Here is a 19,419-nt window from a genome sequence, read left to right on the forward strand (position 1 = left end):
GTGTTCTCTATGTGAGAGCTGCTGCCAGACTCCTTTCAACTTCCGGGAGCACTTAAGAATCGGCCATTGGAAATCCAACGAGCCAGATCCTTCTCTCCCCCACATCATGTGTCGGGAGACCCTTCCCCCATACACATTAGACTGTGGGCCGATCCTGCCGATATCCGGGAGTTTGACTGATTTCAGCCTAATGTGTATGGGACCTTAACTCCCCAGTAAACTTCAGAGAGTTCTGACTTCGCCTCTCACTATCACATTGGGAGGTGAGCAGTACTGGTGTCCAGTGGTGTAACTAAAGTCAGATGGGCCCTGGTGCAAAATTTGGACCTGGGCCCCATCCTGTTGCATGTGTTCCCCATCCTGTTGCATGTGTTCCCCATCCTGTTGCATGTGTTCCCCATCCTGTTGCATGTGTTCCCCATCCTGGTGCATGTGTTCCCCATCCTGGTATATGCCCTCCATTATGCTGCTGTTATTTAATGCATAGAAAAAAATAAATATATTATACTCACCTTCCCTCTGCTCCCCCGCCGTGTGGCGTCCTCTTCTGTAGCTTGCAAGTGACGGAAGCCCATGACGTCACTGCCATGCGCCCCCAGTCTTGTGCACACTGTCGTCAGCTACTGGCCTCTGGCCGGCAGCGTGTATTGCACCGTCCAAAGACTCACATCATGTTGAAGTTTGTGCTGGCGTCGGTGACCTCTGCCACCGCCCCTGATCTGCAGATAATGAATAGGACATGTGCGGGATACCTGGCCAATGTGCACTCAGGGGCAACTAGTGACGATTGCAAGAATTCCAACCAATTCATAAATTTTGTGGTGGTTGCAAGGGTGTTTTCCCCATGAGGAAACAGCAATTTTACCTAAATTTGTGGATGACCGTAGCCTGGCCCTAGCCTACATGTTATCTTGCAATCTTCCAGGTTTGACAGCCAGTATGCAGTCAATGTCATTGTCTATCACCCCGGCTAATACCGCAGTGTGGAGGAAACAGATATTCGACCAGCTCAGCGAGCGCACAAAGCGGGAACTGGACAGTTTCAGACACTATGAACCCGCCATAGATCAGGTACTCAAATGTCTACCATACCATATACAACCTAGAATAATTTCTTAAAAAAAAAAATACATAGATCAGCATGAGACCTAGTATCTCTAGGGATATCTTCTCAGTGGCTATTCTGTTTTTATATTGAGTTCCTCACCTGAGGTTCTGGGCAATCAGATGATTTTTGCCAAGAGAGGATCGTGCAGGCTATGCTGTTTCCCTGCAGCGGCCACTACAGGGGAAATGTAGTATTACATGCAGTCATGCAGATGCTTTCTGGTAGCTGCACTCTCCCCCTAATGGTATCTATATCCTGTAACAGAACCTATGGGAATGGGTTGTCACCCTCTTTATCCAGCCATATATATTCTGACCCAACATTCTTCCTTTTTCACATTTCTGAATCCTAGTGATACTCTCTTACCTTTTTCCAGTCCGTATGGGTGAAAACCGGCTCTTTACAGTGGTGGAGAGACTGCAAACCTTACAAATGGATTGATGTCCGGGTGGCCCTTGAGCAGGTGACAGCAAATGATGGATCCATAGACAGCATCCTCTTTATTTACTACACTCACTACGAGGAGAAAAAGGTAAATGATCGCAACTGTCTGCTGTAACCTGGATCTTTGCAATTGAAATAAAAGGGATATCAATATATCAAGCCATGTCCTTCTAAATTTATCAAACGTCAATGTAAAAGATAAATTGTAACTGCCTACAGCCACCACTAGATGGGGCTAACCGTATACTGCTTTATTATTGTATAATTTCGGAAAACCCTTGTTTCCCAGTTGTATTTTGTTTAAAAAAACAACAACTTTTCATCATTCACTCTTCCCAGGTCCAGCGTTGTCTCCACTGCGGCGCCTGGTATGTATTAATGTCTGCAGCGCTGCCGTCAATAACTTAGTTGACTGAGACTGAGCTCAGTGATTGGCTGCATTGATGTCAGTGCTGCAGACAATAACAGACACCGGGAGCAGCTATTGACCTGCTGGACCTGGGGAGAATGAGTAAAGCCCTGTTTGTTTTTAAACAAATTGCAACCGGGGAACACAGATTTTCTGCATACTTTTAAAGTATGAGTGTATGCAGTAAGCTCCTTAGCTCCCCCTAGTGGTGGCTGCAGTCTAATAGAAAATGAGTCAAGCAGCGGCCCTGCAAAACCATTAAGAAAGAAGTCCCCAGTTCTGGCGATTGTTGGGGGTCTCAGCAGTCATTTCCTTACCCATTACTTACTAATATCTCGATTATGTGTTTCCTTTTCAGTATTTGCACTTATTTCTCAATGAAGTCACTATTCTAGTGCCGGTTCTTAACGACGCTAAACACTCCTTTGCCATATACACCTCAGAGAAGACTAAGCAGAGGTGGCCGGTGCGCCTGGCTGCGGCCACCGAGCAGGAGATGCATGACTGGGTAAGAGCAAGAGTCGTGCGGGGGCTTTTTTTTTTTTTCGCACCCCCCGAGCCAGTATTTTTATTGATATCATTTTGGGGTATATACCATGTTTTGATCGCCGCAACATTTCATTGTGTTGTTGCAGCGATCGAAAAAACGCATTTCTGTATTTTTTTTTTTTTGGTTACGCCGTTTATCGATCAGATTAATTTTTTTATATTTTGATAAATCGGAACGCTCAATGCCAAATCTGTGTATTTTTTATATTTCTTTATTTTTAATGGGTCAAAAGGGAGTTGATTTGAACTTTTTTATATTTTTTAAAACATTTTCATAACTTTTTTTTTCTTACTTTTCACTGTATTTATTAGTCCCCTTTGGGGACTTGAGCCTTTGATTATCTGATACAAGAATGCAACGGTATTGCTGTATATAGCAAAAATCACGGTTTTACAGGATTGTTGCCTAGGTTTCTGCCACCTCTGTAGTCCCAGTCTGGCCAGTCTCCTAGGCAAGGAGTGCGCAGCATGAGCAGGCTGTACACTTTACAGCTTGCTTGTTCAGCTCTGAAGCCGGCCATATCACTGGATCCAGTCAGCTTTAGCCCCATGAGCTTCTCCCATACCACAGAGGCAAAACTGCCTCTTCTAGCAGCCTAGGACAGAGCACAGTTCAGACCAGTGTTGCGACCCAACCACTGGTGTGTACTGTCAATCTTCAGGAGTGCGCACCGCCTCTGGCAAAGCAGGAAGAGGGGGCGGTTGGGAGCAGTATGCTTCTGAAAATTCACCTTGAGACAGTGCCTTTTTAATTCACAGGAGGTCTTTCTCAATATCTGCAGTGTTAGAGATTCCATGGAGTCAGTCTCTGTAGTCCGGTCACTGTTTCTACAATCCTAACATTCACACTTAGTTTGCCCCTCTTAGGCCATTATAGTACTACAGAGAGAGACCGCTTGCTTGAATCCGTGCCTCTGCTGCTGTGATCACAGGACCTTACCATTTAGAATGTTGGAAACTTGTAATAAGTTTAAACATATTTGTTATTCAACTTTTCCCTTTCTCTCTCCGTCCTTTCTTGCTTTCTTCCTCTCCTTTCTTTCCCACATTCCTAATTTACACATTGGTGTATCTATCTTTTTGAAAGGGAACTCACCGTCCGTAAGATTTTGGAGAGTTATCAGATACTTTAATGATAATACTCTTGTTAACAAGACCATTTGATTCGTTATACAGGGTAAAGGAAAGTTATAAGACAATGTGCAATACATACGTGAATCTCTCAGTGAATTGGGGCGGTGCCGGTGTCCTGGTTGTTGTTACTGCCATCTACTTTGTTAGATATCCCCTTTGGTGGACAGGTCAATATCCAGCAGATTGCAGGTTACAACAGCCAGGACACTGTGACTTTTGAACACACTGGCACCGCCCAGGTAACTCTTGATTTATATGAAGCTTACATAATCTGGCATTAAAATGATTCTTTTTTTAATCTATTCTTTGACAATCCCTTGAATCAGTAGTTTGTGTCTTGTTGTTTGTTTTTTTGCTTTTTAAGCTTTAGACATTAATTCTTCTTTCTTATTTTACAGCTCAGTCTTTTAAGTAGGTCTTGCTGTGAAATTAGAAAAGTGCCAGGACCTCCTTCTCCCCAGGCAATCTGGTCAGTTACCTGTAAAGGAGACATATTTGTGAGTGAACCGTCATCGGACCTGGAGTTTCTGACCAGCGGACGATTGTGTGACCAAATGTAAGTGTTACGGAAGGGTCAGTGGTCTGTGCCCGTCTTCATATCTGTACCTTGGATCCTTGCATGTAAGGATGTTGTCCAGAGTGGACGATTCTTCTCAGAGTTTGCCCCCCATGCCCTAAAACAGTGATAGTTATTATCGTTCAAAGATCTTTAACCCCTTTGCTACCCAGCAATTTTCTTTTTATTTCTTAATTTTTTCCTTCCCTTCTTCCCAGAACCATAACTTTTTAATTTTTCTGGCCATATAGCTGTATGAAGGCTTGTTTTTTCCTGGGACAAGTTGTACTTTTGAATAATACCATTGATTTTTACCATATTGTGTACTGGAAGAGAGGAAAAAAAATTCAAGTGAGTCAAAATTGCAAAAAAAAAATTGCAATTCCACCATTGTTTTTTGGGGGGGTATTTTATTTATTTATTTTTTGATAGTTCTTAAATTATTGAAAGTTTAACCCCTTTACGACATGCGCCGTACGTGTACGGCACATACCGTGTCTATCCCTTTGGCACGGGCTCCGGCGCTGAGCCCGCACCTTTCTGGGGACATGACAGCTGATCTGATCGGCTGTCATGTGCCTCTAACCGCCGCAGGTGGAATCGTGATCCCACGGCATAAGGACGTCACTTGTCCCGCCCATTAGTGCCCGTGTCACATGACCGCGGGTCGCCTATGGGTTGGCGTGCCATTGTCATTGCCAGGAAGCTATGAGCGCTGCCCAGCAGTCGACGCTCATGGCAAGGTGCAATTTCTGCTAAACACAGGGGATCAGATAATCGCAGCTTCTAGTCTCCCATGTAGACTATTGAATCAAGTGAAAAGTAAAAAAAAAAAATGTTTTTAACCCCTTAAGCCCCGCGGGTGGTTTGCACGTTAATGACCGGGCCAATTTTTACAATTCTGACCACTGTCACTTTATGAGGTAATTACTCTGGAACGCTTCAACGGATCCCCCTGATTCTGAGATTGTTTTTTTCGTGACATATTGTACTTCATGATTGTGGAAAAATTTCTTCGATATCACTTGCGTTTATTTGTGAAAAAAACGGAAATTTGGCGAAAATTTAGCAATTTTCAAAATTTGAATTTTTCTACCCTTAAATCAGAGCGATATGTCACACAAAAGAGTTAATAAATAACATTTCCCACATGTCTACTTTACATCAGCACAATTTTGGAACCAAAATTTTTTTTTGTTAGGGAGCTATAAGGGTTAAAAGTTGACCAGCGATTTCTCATTTTTCCAACAAAATTTACAAAACCATTTTTTTAGGGACCACATCACATTTGAAGTCACTTTGAGAGGTCTTTATGGCAGAAAATACCCAAAAGTGACACCATTCTAGAAACTGCACCCCTCAAGGTGCTCAAAACCACATTCAAGAACTTTATTAACCCTTCAGGTGCTTCATAGGAATTTTTTGAATGTGGAAGAAAAAAATGAACATTTAACTTTTTTCACAAAAATGTTACTTTAGACCCAATTTTTTTTATTTTCACAGGGGTAACAAGAAAAAATGGACCGCAAAATTTGTTGTGCAATTTCCCCTGGGCACGCAGATACCCAATATTTGGGGAAAAAACACTGTTTGGGCGCACTGTAGGGCTCGGAAGGGAAGGAGCGCCATTTGACTTTTTGATTGTAAAATTTGCTTGAATAATTAGCGGACACCATGTTGCGTTTAGAGAGCCCCTGTGTGCCCAAACATTGGAGCTCCCCCACAAGTGACCCCATTTTGGAAACTAGACCCCACAAGGCACCTATCTAGATGCATAGTGAGCAGTTGCAACCCCCAGGTGCTTCACAAATTGATTCGTAAAAATGAAAAAGTGAAAAAAAAAACACTTTTTCATTTTTACGAATCAATTTGTGAAGCACCTGGGGGTTCCAACTGCTCACTATGCATCTAGATAGGTGCCTTGGGGGGTCTAGTTTCCAAAATGGGGTCACTTGTGGGGGAGCTCCAATGTTTGGGCACACAGGGACTCTCTAAATGCAACATGGTATCCGCTAACAAATTGAATGGAAAATCGGCTCAAATTGTTAGCGGACACCACATTGCGTTTGGAGAGCCCCTCTGTGCCCAAACTTTGGAGCTCCCCCACAAGTGACCCCATTTTGGAAACTAGACCCCCCAAGGCACCTTTCTAGATGCATAGTGAGCACTTGGAACCCCCAGGTGCTTCACAAATTGATTCGTAATAATGAAAAAGTGAAAAAAAAAACACTTTTTCATTTTTACGAATCAATTTGTGAAGCACCTAGGGGTTCCAAGTGCTCACTATGCATCTAGATAGGTGCCTTGGGGGGTCTAGTTTCCAAAATGGGGTCACTTGTGGGGGAGCTCCAATGTTTGGGCACACAGGGACTCTCTAAATGCAACATGGTATCCGCTAACAAATTGAATGGAAAATCGGCTCAAATTGTTAGCGGACACCACATTGCGTTTGGAGAGCCCCTCTGTGCCCAAACTTTGGAGCTCCCCCACAAGTGACCCCATTTTGGAAACTAGACCCCCCCAAGGCACCTTTCTAGATGCATAGTGAGCACTTGGAACCCCCAGGTGCTTCACAAATTGATTCGTAATAATGAAAAAGTGAAAAAAAAAACACTTTTTCATTTTTATGAATCAATTTGTGAAGCACCTGGGGTTCCAAGTGCTCACTATGCATCTAGATAGGTGCCTTGGGGGGGTCTAGTTTCCAAAATGGGGTCACTTGTGTGGGAGCTCCAATGTTTGGGCACGCAGGGACTCTCCAAATGCAACATGATATCCGCTAACAATTTGAGCCGACAATTTGTTAGCGGATATCATGTTGCATTTGGAGAGTCCCTGTGTGCCCAAACATTGGAGCGGTACCACATTTGTATCATTTTTCTATGTTTTGGCGCTTATACACAATAAAAGCTATTTTATAGAAAAAAATATTTTTTAGTATCGCTTTATTCTTTTTTATTTTTCGGCTGATGGAGCTGTATGGCAGCTTGTTTTTTGCGGGACGAGATGACGTTTTCAGCGGTATCATTTTTATTTATATGCGTCTTTTTGATCGCGTGTTATTCCACTTTTTATTTGGCGGTATGGTGATAAAGCATTGTTTTTTTGGTTCGTTTTTTTTTTTTTTTTTTTACCGTGTTCACTGAAGGGGTTAACTAGTGGGACAGTTTTATAGGTCAGGTTTTTCCGGACGCGGCGATACCAAATATGTGTACTTTTATTGTTTTTTTTTAATTTTTTTTATAATAATATTTATTGATGGGTACATTATATTTTTATTTTTGGTGTATTATTTTTTTTATTTTTTTTATAATATTTTTGCACATTTTTTTTTTTTTCCCACTTTCACACAGTTTATACACTTTATTACTTTGTCCCACTCTGGGACTTTCACTTTTTTTTTTCTGATCGCCTGCATGGCACAGGAATGGAGCACCATCCCTATGCCATGAAGGCTGTCAGAAGTGCACAGTGTGAAGATTGCTTGGAGATGCACTGCGCATGTCCAAGCAATCTTCCTGCTCTCTGGTGACGCGGATGTTGTCATGACGACATCGGGTCGTCATGGCAACACCCGGGAAGCCTTTGCAGACTGCGCTGGAAGCCGGAAGAGGAGGTGAGTATCGCCGATCACCTCCCCTTGCCCCCGCAATGCCGCGATCGACTTCGATCGCAGCATCGCGGGGGTTAATGTGCTGGGAGCGGTGCAGGACCGCTCCCTGCACATAGTACCAGGTGTCAGCTGTGACAATCAGCTGACACCCGGCGGCGATCGCGCCCGCACAGCCTGTGTGCGCGCGCGATCGCGATGACGTACTAATACGGGTCTGGCTCTTAAGTCCCAGGGCACAGACGCGTATTAGTACGTCAGATGTTATTAAGGGGTTAAAAATATTGAAAAAATGAAAACAATCTAAAAGTTTAAATCACCCCCCTTTTGCCCCATTCAAAATAAAAAATAAAAAAAATCAAATATACACATATTTGAAAAGGGTTTTAGGGAGAATAATAGGTGGCACGTCCATCGTATATAGTATTTTTTGGTAGAATATTTGATTTGACTATATTTCTCCTGCCCATCCAGGACAAATATGGCAAATTATAATCTTTTAGGAGACTTTTAATGGTGCTGCTAAAAGTTTCTTTGATACAAATCTCTTGGATCGCTAGTGATTAAGACTCCTGGATATTTTATATATTTTGTGGGCCATTTAAATGTAGTATTATTTTTTAGGGTTTCTATATCGTTTTTGTGGTGGTAATATTTAAGGCTACTGATTTATCCAGATTTATTTTGAAATTTGAATTTTTTGTTGAGGTGTAGAAAAAAAATTGTAAACTTGGAAAAACATAAATAAATAAAAAATTTTAGCTTTCGTTGCAATTTTTCCCCGAGACCCGTAACGTTTTAATTTTTAGGCATCTGGCGCTGGGTGAGGGCTTTTTTTTTCTCTTTGCACAAGGTCCTGTAGAAGGATCTCTGCTTTTTATTTTTTTAATACAGATTTCGGAGCTGACATTTTTCAAAGGTTCTTATGTCACCTGTAGCTCATTCATCCATTTGCTTTACCTATTTAGGGGGCTTATGCATTATTGTAGATATGAGCCCTCGGTTAACCTTAAATATGACATTTTAAATGGATTTTCAACATCTCACATAATCTAGTGCCTATAACCTGTAGTATTATATTTTTCAAGAAAGGCATCCAGGCCCTCCTTCAACTTCTTTAGTGAATCGACCATTACAACATAATGTGGCAGAGTTGCATAGTCTCACTTCTCATACAGCTAAGAATCCATAATCTCCCTGCTTGTACAGTAAAGAATTCATAATCTCCCTGCTTGTACAGTAAAGAATTCATAATCTCCCTGCTTGTACAGTAAAGAATCTGTATTATCACTGCTTGTACAGTAAAGATTCTGTCGTTTTACTGCTTGTATTGTAAAGAATCACCAGTAAAGAATCACCATCTATGATCATGATTAAACCTTTTTTCCTCTAAACGTAAAGGATTTAAACTTCAATTACCATTTCTCAGCTCAAGTTTCCAGTTTACATAAATCCCCCTGTAATATTAAATAATCCTCATCTTTGTTCATTCCCATGCCGGGCTTAGTATCATCTGCAAATATTAAAATTCTACTCTCTGCCTGGTCATTATTAAATAAATTATAAAGAAGAGGCCCCATTACTGACCCCCCCGGTACTCCACTTTTAACTCAATCAGTGTGTTCCTTTACTAACCACCACCTGTTTCCTTAGCTGCGTATCTACCACATAGTACAGGTAACATAATGTGTAAGGACATAGATTCCCCTGCACTAGGCTGAATTTCTGCAAGCCCAGGGTTGTGTATGTGACTCTCTGTTCTTCTCAATATGTACATATATGTTTAGTTAACCAGCATTTGCTATTTATTTGCAGGTTTTGGCGTCAAATAGGAGGACACTTGAAGTTGGTGGAGAGCAGCAGTTGTGGTGTTGTGTGGGGCATCAGTTATGATCTCACTGCATGGGTTTATACTGGAGGCTATGGTGGAGGATTCATGCAAGGTACGGTCTAGAGTTAATATTTATTAATTATGTGACCATACTACTTCTATACTGGGAGAGTAAAAAAAGAGCGAGAACATTTTAAATACCCTTCCCAAACATGGATGACAGGCTTTTTTCCCCCAGGGTTGGACAGCAGCACAAATAACATCTTTCCCCAGTCTGACACGACGTGTGTCTACATCTACGAAAATCAGAGATGGAATCCGATCACTGGATACAGCAGCACGTGAGTATTTTACCCAAAAGGCAACCCTAACCCAGTGTATAGCAATGCATATATGCATATACCTAATAATGATACGGGGACAGTGAAGTTGCCAGCACAATAAAATGTACCGTACCCTGCTGTATAACTGAAATGTCCATGCTTAGGGAATTGCAGTAACATTCAAAGTTTCACCAAAATCAGCCTGTTTTAATTTTTTTTTAAAGTGAATCTGTCACCGGGTTTTTGCTATGTAATCTGAGACCGTCATGATGTAGGGGCAGAGGCACTGATTCCAGTGATGTCATTTACTGGACTGTGTTTTGGTGTTTTAATAAAATCAGTGTTTTTTTTTTCAGCAGATTAGTACTAGTCCAACCACGCCCCCACTACTGATTGGCAGCTTTCAGCCAATCAGGAGTGTGGGCGGGGTTATACACAGCTCAGCATTCCGAGCAATACTAGATCTGCAGCAGAGAAAACTGTGATTGTATCACAACTGCTGCACCCAGTAAGCTAAGTGATACATTGCTGGAATCAGGGTCTCTGCCACTACATCATGCTGCTCTCAGATTACATAGTAAAACATGCTGACAGATTCCCTTTAATTAGTCGCGTGGGGTCCTCGGGACCCCAAGAAATTTTTTTTTATATTTATATTTCCACAAGTATTGAAGGTAGGCACTTCCTCAGCACGTCGCGAGACGCGTCTTCAGCTACATGTGCCACAGCAAGGTGCTTGGGGTCCAACGGACCCCACGCGACTAATAGTGTAGTTGTTTTTTGGTAGCCCAAGTCCTGTCAAAGGTCGATGTCATTTGTGTGTGAGGTCTAGTAACTGCATAACCAAATGTGATAATTGCAAGAAATTTATGTGCAATGAGCACCAAAAGTGTTATGATCTGCTACAGGGACTAAGGAAAGACAGGAGAACTGTCCCTACAATAGAACTAAACTAGAACCCTACGATGTAACGGGGAGCCTGATCCTGCGATCAGACCCGCTAAAGTCCTCGGCTAGTCTGTACGAAGACCTATAGATGTGAGGGAGGGATCCCTACAAGAACTAGGGACTGGGATAAGTTGAACACCTCCTAGCAGAAATAGTAGCAGTCAAAGACAAACACACAACAAAAAGCATAGAAGTCAGAAGACCTAGCAAAACTAACAGAGAACGGCAACAGAGCACCAAGCTAGCTCAAGAGTAGTAAATACAATGAAGTCCAGCAAGACCAGGAGGGCGGAGCCGGATTAAATAGGCAAAAATGGTCATGTGACCAGCAAACTAAAAAAAACCTAACAGGAGAGTTCTAACAGTACCCCCTCTTCTAAGAGGATCCTCCGGATCCCCTAGGCCCAGGCTTACCAGGAAACCTCCTGTGAAACGCTCTGACAAGTCTGGAAGCAGAAACATCATCCGCCCTCACCCATGAGTTATCCTCAGGTCCGAAACCCTTCCAAGCGACGAGATACTGCAAACTCCCTCTATACCGTCTAGAATTTAGGATGCGGGAAATTTCATATTCCCCGTCCTCCACCACCGGAGGAACAGTGGCAGAGGCGTCACCATCCGACACATCAGCTTTTTTCAACAGAGAAACATGAAACACCGGGTTAATCTTCCAGGACGTAGGAACCTCCAACCTAACAGCAGATTGATTAACTATCTGAAGCACCTTAAAGGGCCCTACGAACTTGGGACCCAATTTTTTAGAAGGAATCCTCAATCGCAGATTCTTAGAGGACAACCAAACCATGTCACCAACAGCAAACAAAACCTCTTGCCGTTTCCTATCAAAGTACCTCTTAGATTTTTTGTTAGCCTCCTGAAGATTACCACGCACATCCGTCCAAACTCTCTCCAAATCACCGGAAAAACTCTCCTCCTCAGGCACAGCCGAAACCAATTTGGAGAATGACCCAAAAGACGGATGTCTCCCAGAACAACAAAAAAAAGGCGAACACCCAGCAGAAGAGGATGTATGGTTGTTAAGAGCAAATTCAGCAAGTGGCAGAAACTCAGACCACCCCTCTTGATTGTCTGCCACAAAACAACGCAAGAACTGCTCAACATCCTGGTTCTTCCTTTCTGTCTGGCCATTAGACTCAGGATGATATCCAGATGAAAACGACAAATGAACTCCCAACCTGTCACAAAAGGCACGCCAAAAACGAGCCACGAACTGAGGTCCCCTATCAGAAACAATGTCAGTAGGAACACCATGTAGTCTGACAATTTCCTTGACAAAGGCCTTAGCGAGTGTCTTAGCGCAAGGCAGTTTGATGAAGGGAACCAAGTGACACATCTTGCTAAAACGGTCCACGACCACCCAGATGACCGTGAAACCTTCAGAGGGGGGAAGGTCAGTAATAAAGTCCATAGCCAGATGTGTCCAAGGTGCACTAGGAACCTCCAGAGGGCAAAGCCACCCCGCAGCAGGAGCATGCGAAGACTTGGATCTAGCACACACAGTACATTGACGCACCCACTTAATGACTTCCTTCTGCCATCCAGGCCACCAAAAACTGCGACCCACAAGTCTCTTGGTCTCAGAAATTCCTGGATGACCTGCCAACTGAGACTCATGACACTCAACAAACAAATCTCTCCTAAAGGTCCTAGGCACAAACAACCTCCCATGGGGAGTGTTAGATGGGACATTCTCCTGAGCTTTAAGAATCTCATCCTCCAAAACGGAGTCCAAAGCAGCAATCACAACACCTTCTTGTAAAATGCTCTCCTCTTCCTCCTCAACACCGACCATGGGAGAAAAGCTGCGAGACAAAGCATCAGCTTTAACATTCTTGGTACCCGGGATGTAAGTAACGGAAAAATTAAACCGCGAGAAAAAAAGTGCCCACCTAGCCTGACGGGCATTCAAGCGCTTGGCAGCATCAAGATAGATCAGATTTTTATGATCAGTGAAAACCTGAATGGGAAATTCCGCACCTTCCAAGAGGTGACGCCAGTGTTCAAATGCGAGTTTAATAGCCAGCAATTCCCGATTACCAATATCGTAATTAAGTTCAGTCTCAGAAAATTTTTTTGAAAAAAAGGCACAGGGATGTACTCCATCCTTGTTTTCCTGAGACAACACCGCACCGACCCCCACCGAAGAAGCATCAACCTCAACCAAAAACGGCTTAGTAACATCAGGCTGCATAAGGATGGGAGCAGAGGTGAACCTCGCCTTGAGATACACAAAAGCTTCAATGGCCTCAGAAGACCACTGAACCGCATCAGCACCTTTCCTGGTGAGATCGGTCAGAGGTTTGACAATAATAGAAATTTTTTTTATGAATTTTCTGTAATAATTGGCGAAACCCAAAAACCTCTGTATCGATTTCAAACCAATAGGCCTAAGCCATTCCTGAACCGCCTGAACTTTAACCGGGTCCATCTCAAAACCTTCACTGGAGATAATGTAGCCCAAAAAACTAATTCTCTGTACAGCGAACTCACATTTCTCCAGCTTAGCAAAAAGCGAATTGTCCATTAATAACTGTAATACCTCACGTACGCTCCGCCAATGAGACTCCAGATCCGGCGAATAAATCAGAATGTCATCCAAATACACAACCACATTTTTGCTGATCAAAGGTCTAAGGATGTCATTAATCAGATTCTGAAAAAATGCTGGAGCATTGGTAAGACCAAAAGGCATCACCAGATTCTCAAAATGACCCACAGGAGTGTTAAAAGCAGTCTTCCATTCATCACCCTCCTTCATGCGCAACAAATTGTATGCCCCCCGGAGATCAATTTTAGAGAACCACTTGGCCCCCACTAACTGGTTAAATAAATCAGGAATCAATGGCAGTGGGTAAGGATTGCGTACAGTAATTTTATTAATCTCACGAAAGTCCAGACAAGGACGTAAACCGCCATCTTTTTTTTTACAAAAAAAAATCCAACAGCCACAGGAGACTTGGAAGGCCTAATGTGACCGGCGGCCAAGCTCGTCTGTATGTATTCCTCCAAAGCCTTTCTCTCAGGAATAGTAAGGTTAAATAAACGACTTTTAGGAAGAGTCGCTCCAGGGACAAATTCAATGGTACAATCATAGTCTCTATGGGGAGGCAAAATTTGTGACTCCTCCTCAGAAAAAACTCTCCAAAAATCCTGAATAGGTACAGGTAATTCCCCTTTTTCCACAGCAGCAATGCGCCCGTTACAACACTTGTCATAACACTTAGGGCTCCAGGACTTAATTTCATTGGTAGACCAATCCAGTACAGGATTGTGAAATTTTAACCAGGGTAACCCCAATATTACTGGAGAAGGCAAATTATCCAATACCACCAAATCCAAATTTTCTTGGTGAATACCATTAATAGTGAGGGGAAATTCACAGACCTTATGAGTAACACTCTTCAAGGGAGAGCCATCAACAGAAACCACAGCAATAGGGGATGACAAAGGTTTAGGTTCTAATCTAAGTTTTTCCAAGAATCCCCCATCAATCACATTCAGAGTAGAACCACAATCCACAAATACCCGAAATTCAATTAATTCATCCTGAGCAGCAGTAGTGGCAGATAGGAATACTCCCTTAGAATTTAAACAGGCTATACGGGCATAACTGACCATTTTTTTTTCTTTCTTCATACGAAGCACACAGTTCTTAATAAAATGACCAGAATTTCCGCAATAGAAGCACAAGCCTTCAGAAAGCCTGCGGTCTTTTTCCTGAGAGCGGGGTGTCATCGCCCCAATCTCCATCGGCTCTCCATTGTCAGCACAGACCCTCTCAGGACTCGGAGCTGACATAGCAGAGGATTTGCTCTCATTAACCCTTGCACGCAGTCTCCTGTCCACCCGTATAGCTAATTGCATTGCCTCCTGCAAGTTTCCAGGTGTGGGATAAGCAATCAGTAAATCCTTAACCCTTTCACCTAGCCCTGCAAGAAACAAGCTTTTCAAAGCTGAATCGTTCCACCCCACCTGGGCAGACCACCGACGGAAGTGAGAACAATATTTTTCCACATTACCTGATCCCTGCCTCAAACGTCTCAATTCAGACTCAGCAGATGAGACACGATCAGGATCATTGTACAACAAACCCAAAGCAGAAAAAAAACTATCCACTGATCTAAAGCACGGATCACTAGGTTGGAGAGAGAAGGCCCATCCCTGAGGATCTTTGCGCAAAAGTGACATTATGAACCCTATGCGCTGTGATTCATCACCAGAGGATCCGGGTCTCAAACGAAAATACAATAAACAAGCATTTTTAAAAGAAAAAAAATCTTGTTGTTCGCCAAAAAATAGATCAGGCAGACGTACCTTTGGTTCCACAAAATGTGCTCCAGAACAGCTACTCACGTGTTGCTGGAGCTCGGCCACCTCCAGAGAGAGTCCCTGCAAGCGTTGAGCCAAATCTTGAACCGAGACCATGATGGAAAACTGGAGGTCTTTCCTTAGAGAAAATTTTTTTTTTTTTTCTTTTAGGGCTGGACTTACTGTTATGATCTGCTGCAGGGACTAAGGAAAGACAGGAGAACTGTCCCTACAATAGAACTAAACTATAACCCTACGATGTAACGGGGAACCTGATCCTGCGATCAGACCCGCTAAAGTCCTCGGCTAGTCTGTACGAAGACCTATAGATGTGAGGGAGGGATCCCTACAAGAACTAGGGACTGGGGTAAGTTGAACACCTCCTAGCAGAAATAGTAGCAGTCAAAGACAAACACACAACAAAAAGCATAGAGGTCAGAAGACCTAGCAAAACTAACAGAGAACGGCAACAGAGCACCAAGCTAGCTCAAGAGTAGTAAATACAATGAAGTCCAGCAAGGCCAGGAGGGCGGAGCCGGATTAAATAGGCAAAAATGGTCATGTGACCAGCAAACTAAAAAAACCTAACAGGAGAGTTCTAACAAAAAGAAGATATATGTGTTCTTGTGCCAAAAAATAACTCGTTTTGTCATAGTACATAAGGAGATGTTTTAATTTTGTCTATTAAAAATTTTATATTATTGTTTAGCTAAAATGTTGTACCTGAAGTTTCTAAATAAAGTAAAAATTCTTCTTTAATAAATATTGTTTATTTTTTATATATGAAAAGTGGGGTTCCACGTGACTAATCATGTCATTTTGGCGTGACGAACTGAAGGTTAATACACTTGGTCAGCACTAGAGGGCAGCACTGATTCAGAAATAATATAAGTTTTCTGCTCCCTGTTCATCATTCTGTTGGATGGCGAGATTACCTAAAACTACTGTGCGGTCATCAAATAATATCAGATCCTTTATCTTTTCCATCTGTCCACTACCAAATTATTTAGAATTTTTTTTTAACTTGATTGTTGGTTCAAGTCCCAAGTTGGACAAGAAAAGTAAAGTTAAAATAAAATTCAATAAAGTTTCATAAAAATAAACGTCTTTTTTTTTTTTAAAAAGTACTTACCATTTAATGTAGCTTTTTTTTCTATCAAACATGTTTTAATTATGAAAAAGTTAAATAAAAATGTATTAAAAAATACAAAAAAAGCCCTTATACAGCTATGACACTGGATAAACAAAAAAGTTAAGGGTTTTTGAATGCAAGAATGAAAAAAAATACTTGTTTTTTTGTCAAACGGGACTGGTTGTCAAGAGGTTAGTCTGAAAATTCTGTTACATAAATGAGTATTCCTAAAGTTATCCCCCATAAAGTGGATATAGGATAGCTGGCTGATCAGCGGGGGTCCTGCCCATCCTCTGCTCCAGTCATTGTCTATGGGACTGCCGGAGACACCACTATTTCCAGTAGTCTCCTAGACAATGAATGGAGCGGAGGTCGAGCGTGTGCAGAGGCCCCCATCTAGTAATCTCAGGGGTTTGCCAGGTTCAGACCCCCAGCAATCACTTAGCTTCTCCTATCCCAAAGATGGGGGCTAACATAATATTTTGAGAATAGCGCTTTCATTGTAAATTTGTCTTGCAGGGGACTATTAACTGACAGATACATGTGGAGTGATGCCAGCGGATTACAGGAGTGTACGAAGACCAACATGAAGCCTCCATCACCGCAGTGGTCCTGGGTAAGACTGGCAGCCCAAATACTGGCGTTTCCCATGTGATGCTTTTACTTCTGGCGTCCTGCATTATAAAATATTGTAATAGCTTGGCATTGTGCTTGGTGATGTAAGGCTGCCGTGTAGCTGCTCGGCCATGAAGCTTCCAGTGAGGGAAATCTTCCTGGTGTAAACTTTCTCCAAAAGGCTCAAACTCTGTTTTCTACGTTAACACTGATCTTTTAACACTTAGGCCTACAACAGGGACAATGGGGCATCCTCTAGGTCTAGGAAAAGAAGGTTTAATCATAAACACAGACGCAAATTCTTTATTGTGCGAGCAGTGAGACTATGGATTCTTTACTGTGCGAGCAGTGAGACTATAGATTTTTACTGTGCGAGTAGTGAGACTATGGATTATTTACTGTGCGAGTAGTGAGACTATGGATTATTTACTGTGCGAGCAGCGAGGCTATGGATTATTTACTGTGCGAGCAGTGAGACTATGGATTATATACTGTGCGAGCAGTGAGACTATGGATTATTTACTGTGCAAGTAGTGAGACTATGGATTATTTACTGTGCGAGTAGTGAGACTATGGATTATTTACTGTGCGAGCAGTGAGACTATGGATTATTTACTGTGCGAGTAGTGAGACTATGGATTATTTACTGTGCGAGCAGTGAGACTATGGATTATTTACTGTGCGAGCAGCGAGGCTATGGATTATTTACTGTGCGAGCAGTGAGACTATGGATTATTTACTGTGCGAGTAGTGAGACTATGGATTATTTACTGTGCGAGTAGTGAGACTATAGATTTACTGTGCGAGCAGTGAGACTATGGATTATTTACTGTGCGAGCAGTGAGACTATGGATTATTTACTGTGCGAGCAGTGAGACTATGGATTCTTTACTGTGCGAGCAGTGAGACTGGATTATTTACTGTGCGAGTAGTGAGACTATAGATTATTTACTGTGCGAGCAGTGAGACTATGGATTCTTTACTGTGCGAGCAGTGAGACTATGGATTATTTACTGTGCGAGCAACGAGGCTATGGATTATTTACTGTGCGAGCAGCGAGGCTATGGATTATTTACTGTGCGAGCAGCGAGGCTATGGATTATTTACTGTGCGAGCAGTGAGACTATGGATTATTTACTGTGCGAGCAGCGAGGCTATGGATTATTTACTGTGCGAGCAGCGAGGCTATGGATTATTTACTGTGCGAGCAGTGAGACTATGGATTATTTACTGTGCGAGTAGTGAGACTATGGATTATTTACTGTGCGAGTAGTGAGACTATGGATTATTTACTGTGCGAGTAGTGAGACTATGGATTATTTACTGTGCGAGTAGTGAGACTATAGATTATTTACTGTGCGAGCAGTGAGACTATGGATTATTTACTGTGCGAGCAGTGAGACTATGGATTATTTACTGTGCGAGCAGTGAGACTATGGATTATTTACTGTGCGAGCAGTGAGACTATGGATTATTTACTGTGCGAGCAGTGAGACTATGGATTCTTTACTGTGCGAGCAGTGAGACTATGGATTCTTTACTGTGCGAGCAGTGAGACTATGGATTATTTACTGTGCGAGCAGTGAGACTATGGATTATTTACTGTGCGAGCTGTGAGACTATGGATTATTTACTGTGCGAGCAGTGAGACTATGGATTATTTACTGTGCGAGCAGTGAGACTATGGATTCTCTTCTGTGCGAGCAGTGAGACTGGATTCTTTACCTTGCGAGCAGTGAGACTATGGATTATTTACTGTGCGAGCAGTGAGACTATGGATTCTTTACTGTGCGAGCAGTGAGACTATGGATTATTTACTGTGCGAGCAGTGAGACTATGGAGTCTTTACCGTGCGAGCAGTGAGACTATGGATTCTTTACTGTAAGAGCAGTGAGACTGGATTTTTTACTGTGCGAGCAGTGAGACTATGGAGTCTTTACTGTAAGAGCAGTGAGACTATGGAGTCTTTACTGTGCGAGCAGTGAGACTATGGAGTCTTTACTGTGCGAGCAGTGAGACTATGGAGTCTTTACTGTGCGAGCAGTGAGACTATGGAGTCTTTACTGTGCGAGCAGTGAGACTATGGATTATTTACTGTGCGAGCTGTGAGACTATGGATTATTTACTGTGCGAGCAGTGAGACTATGGATTATTTACTGTGCGAGCAGTGAGACTATGGATTCTTTACCTTGCGAGCAGTGAGACTATGGATTATCTACTGTGCGAGCAGCGAGACTATGGATACTCTTCTGTGCGAGCAGTGAGACTGGATTCTTTACCTTGCGAGCAGTGAGACTATGGATTATTTACTGTGCGAGCAGTGAGACTATGGATTATTTACTGTGCGAGCAGTGAGACTATGGATTCTTTACTGTGCAAGCAGTGAGACTATGGATTATTTACTGTGCGAGCAGTGAGACTATGGATTCTT

General features: G+C 42.6%; 1 protein-coding gene across 3 annotated transcripts in view; it reads left to right on the forward strand.

Annotated features, from left to right (window-relative positions):
• The window catches only part of TECPR1 (tectonin beta-propeller repeat containing 1), an 82,957-nt gene that overhangs the window by 28,563 nt on the left and 34,975 nt on the right, over window positions 1-19,419 (forward strand). For all 3 annotated transcript variants that reach the window (XM_073647986.1, XM_073647988.1, XM_073647987.1), the window contains exons 11-17: window positions 926-1,071; window positions 1,485-1,640; window positions 2,320-2,469; window positions 4,043-4,200; window positions 9,626-9,753; window positions 9,880-9,982; window positions 16,893-16,989. In XM_073647986.1, coding sequence (XP_073504087.1) covers window positions 926-1,071; window positions 1,485-1,640; window positions 2,320-2,469; window positions 4,043-4,200; window positions 9,626-9,753; window positions 9,880-9,982; window positions 16,893-16,989 — 938 coding nt within the window. The remainder of the gene's footprint in view (window positions 1-925; window positions 1,072-1,484; window positions 1,641-2,319; window positions 2,470-4,042; window positions 4,201-9,625; window positions 9,754-9,879; window positions 9,983-16,892; window positions 16,990-19,419) is intronic.

Source organism: Phyllobates terribilis, unplaced genomic scaffold (genome assembly GCF_046119375.1).
Source record: "Phyllobates terribilis strain yellow unplaced genomic scaffold, ASM4611937v1 Scaffold_9__5_contigs__length_417890890, whole genome shotgun sequence".
NCBI lineage: Eukaryota > Metazoa > Chordata > Amphibia > Anura > Dendrobatidae > Phyllobates > Phyllobates terribilis.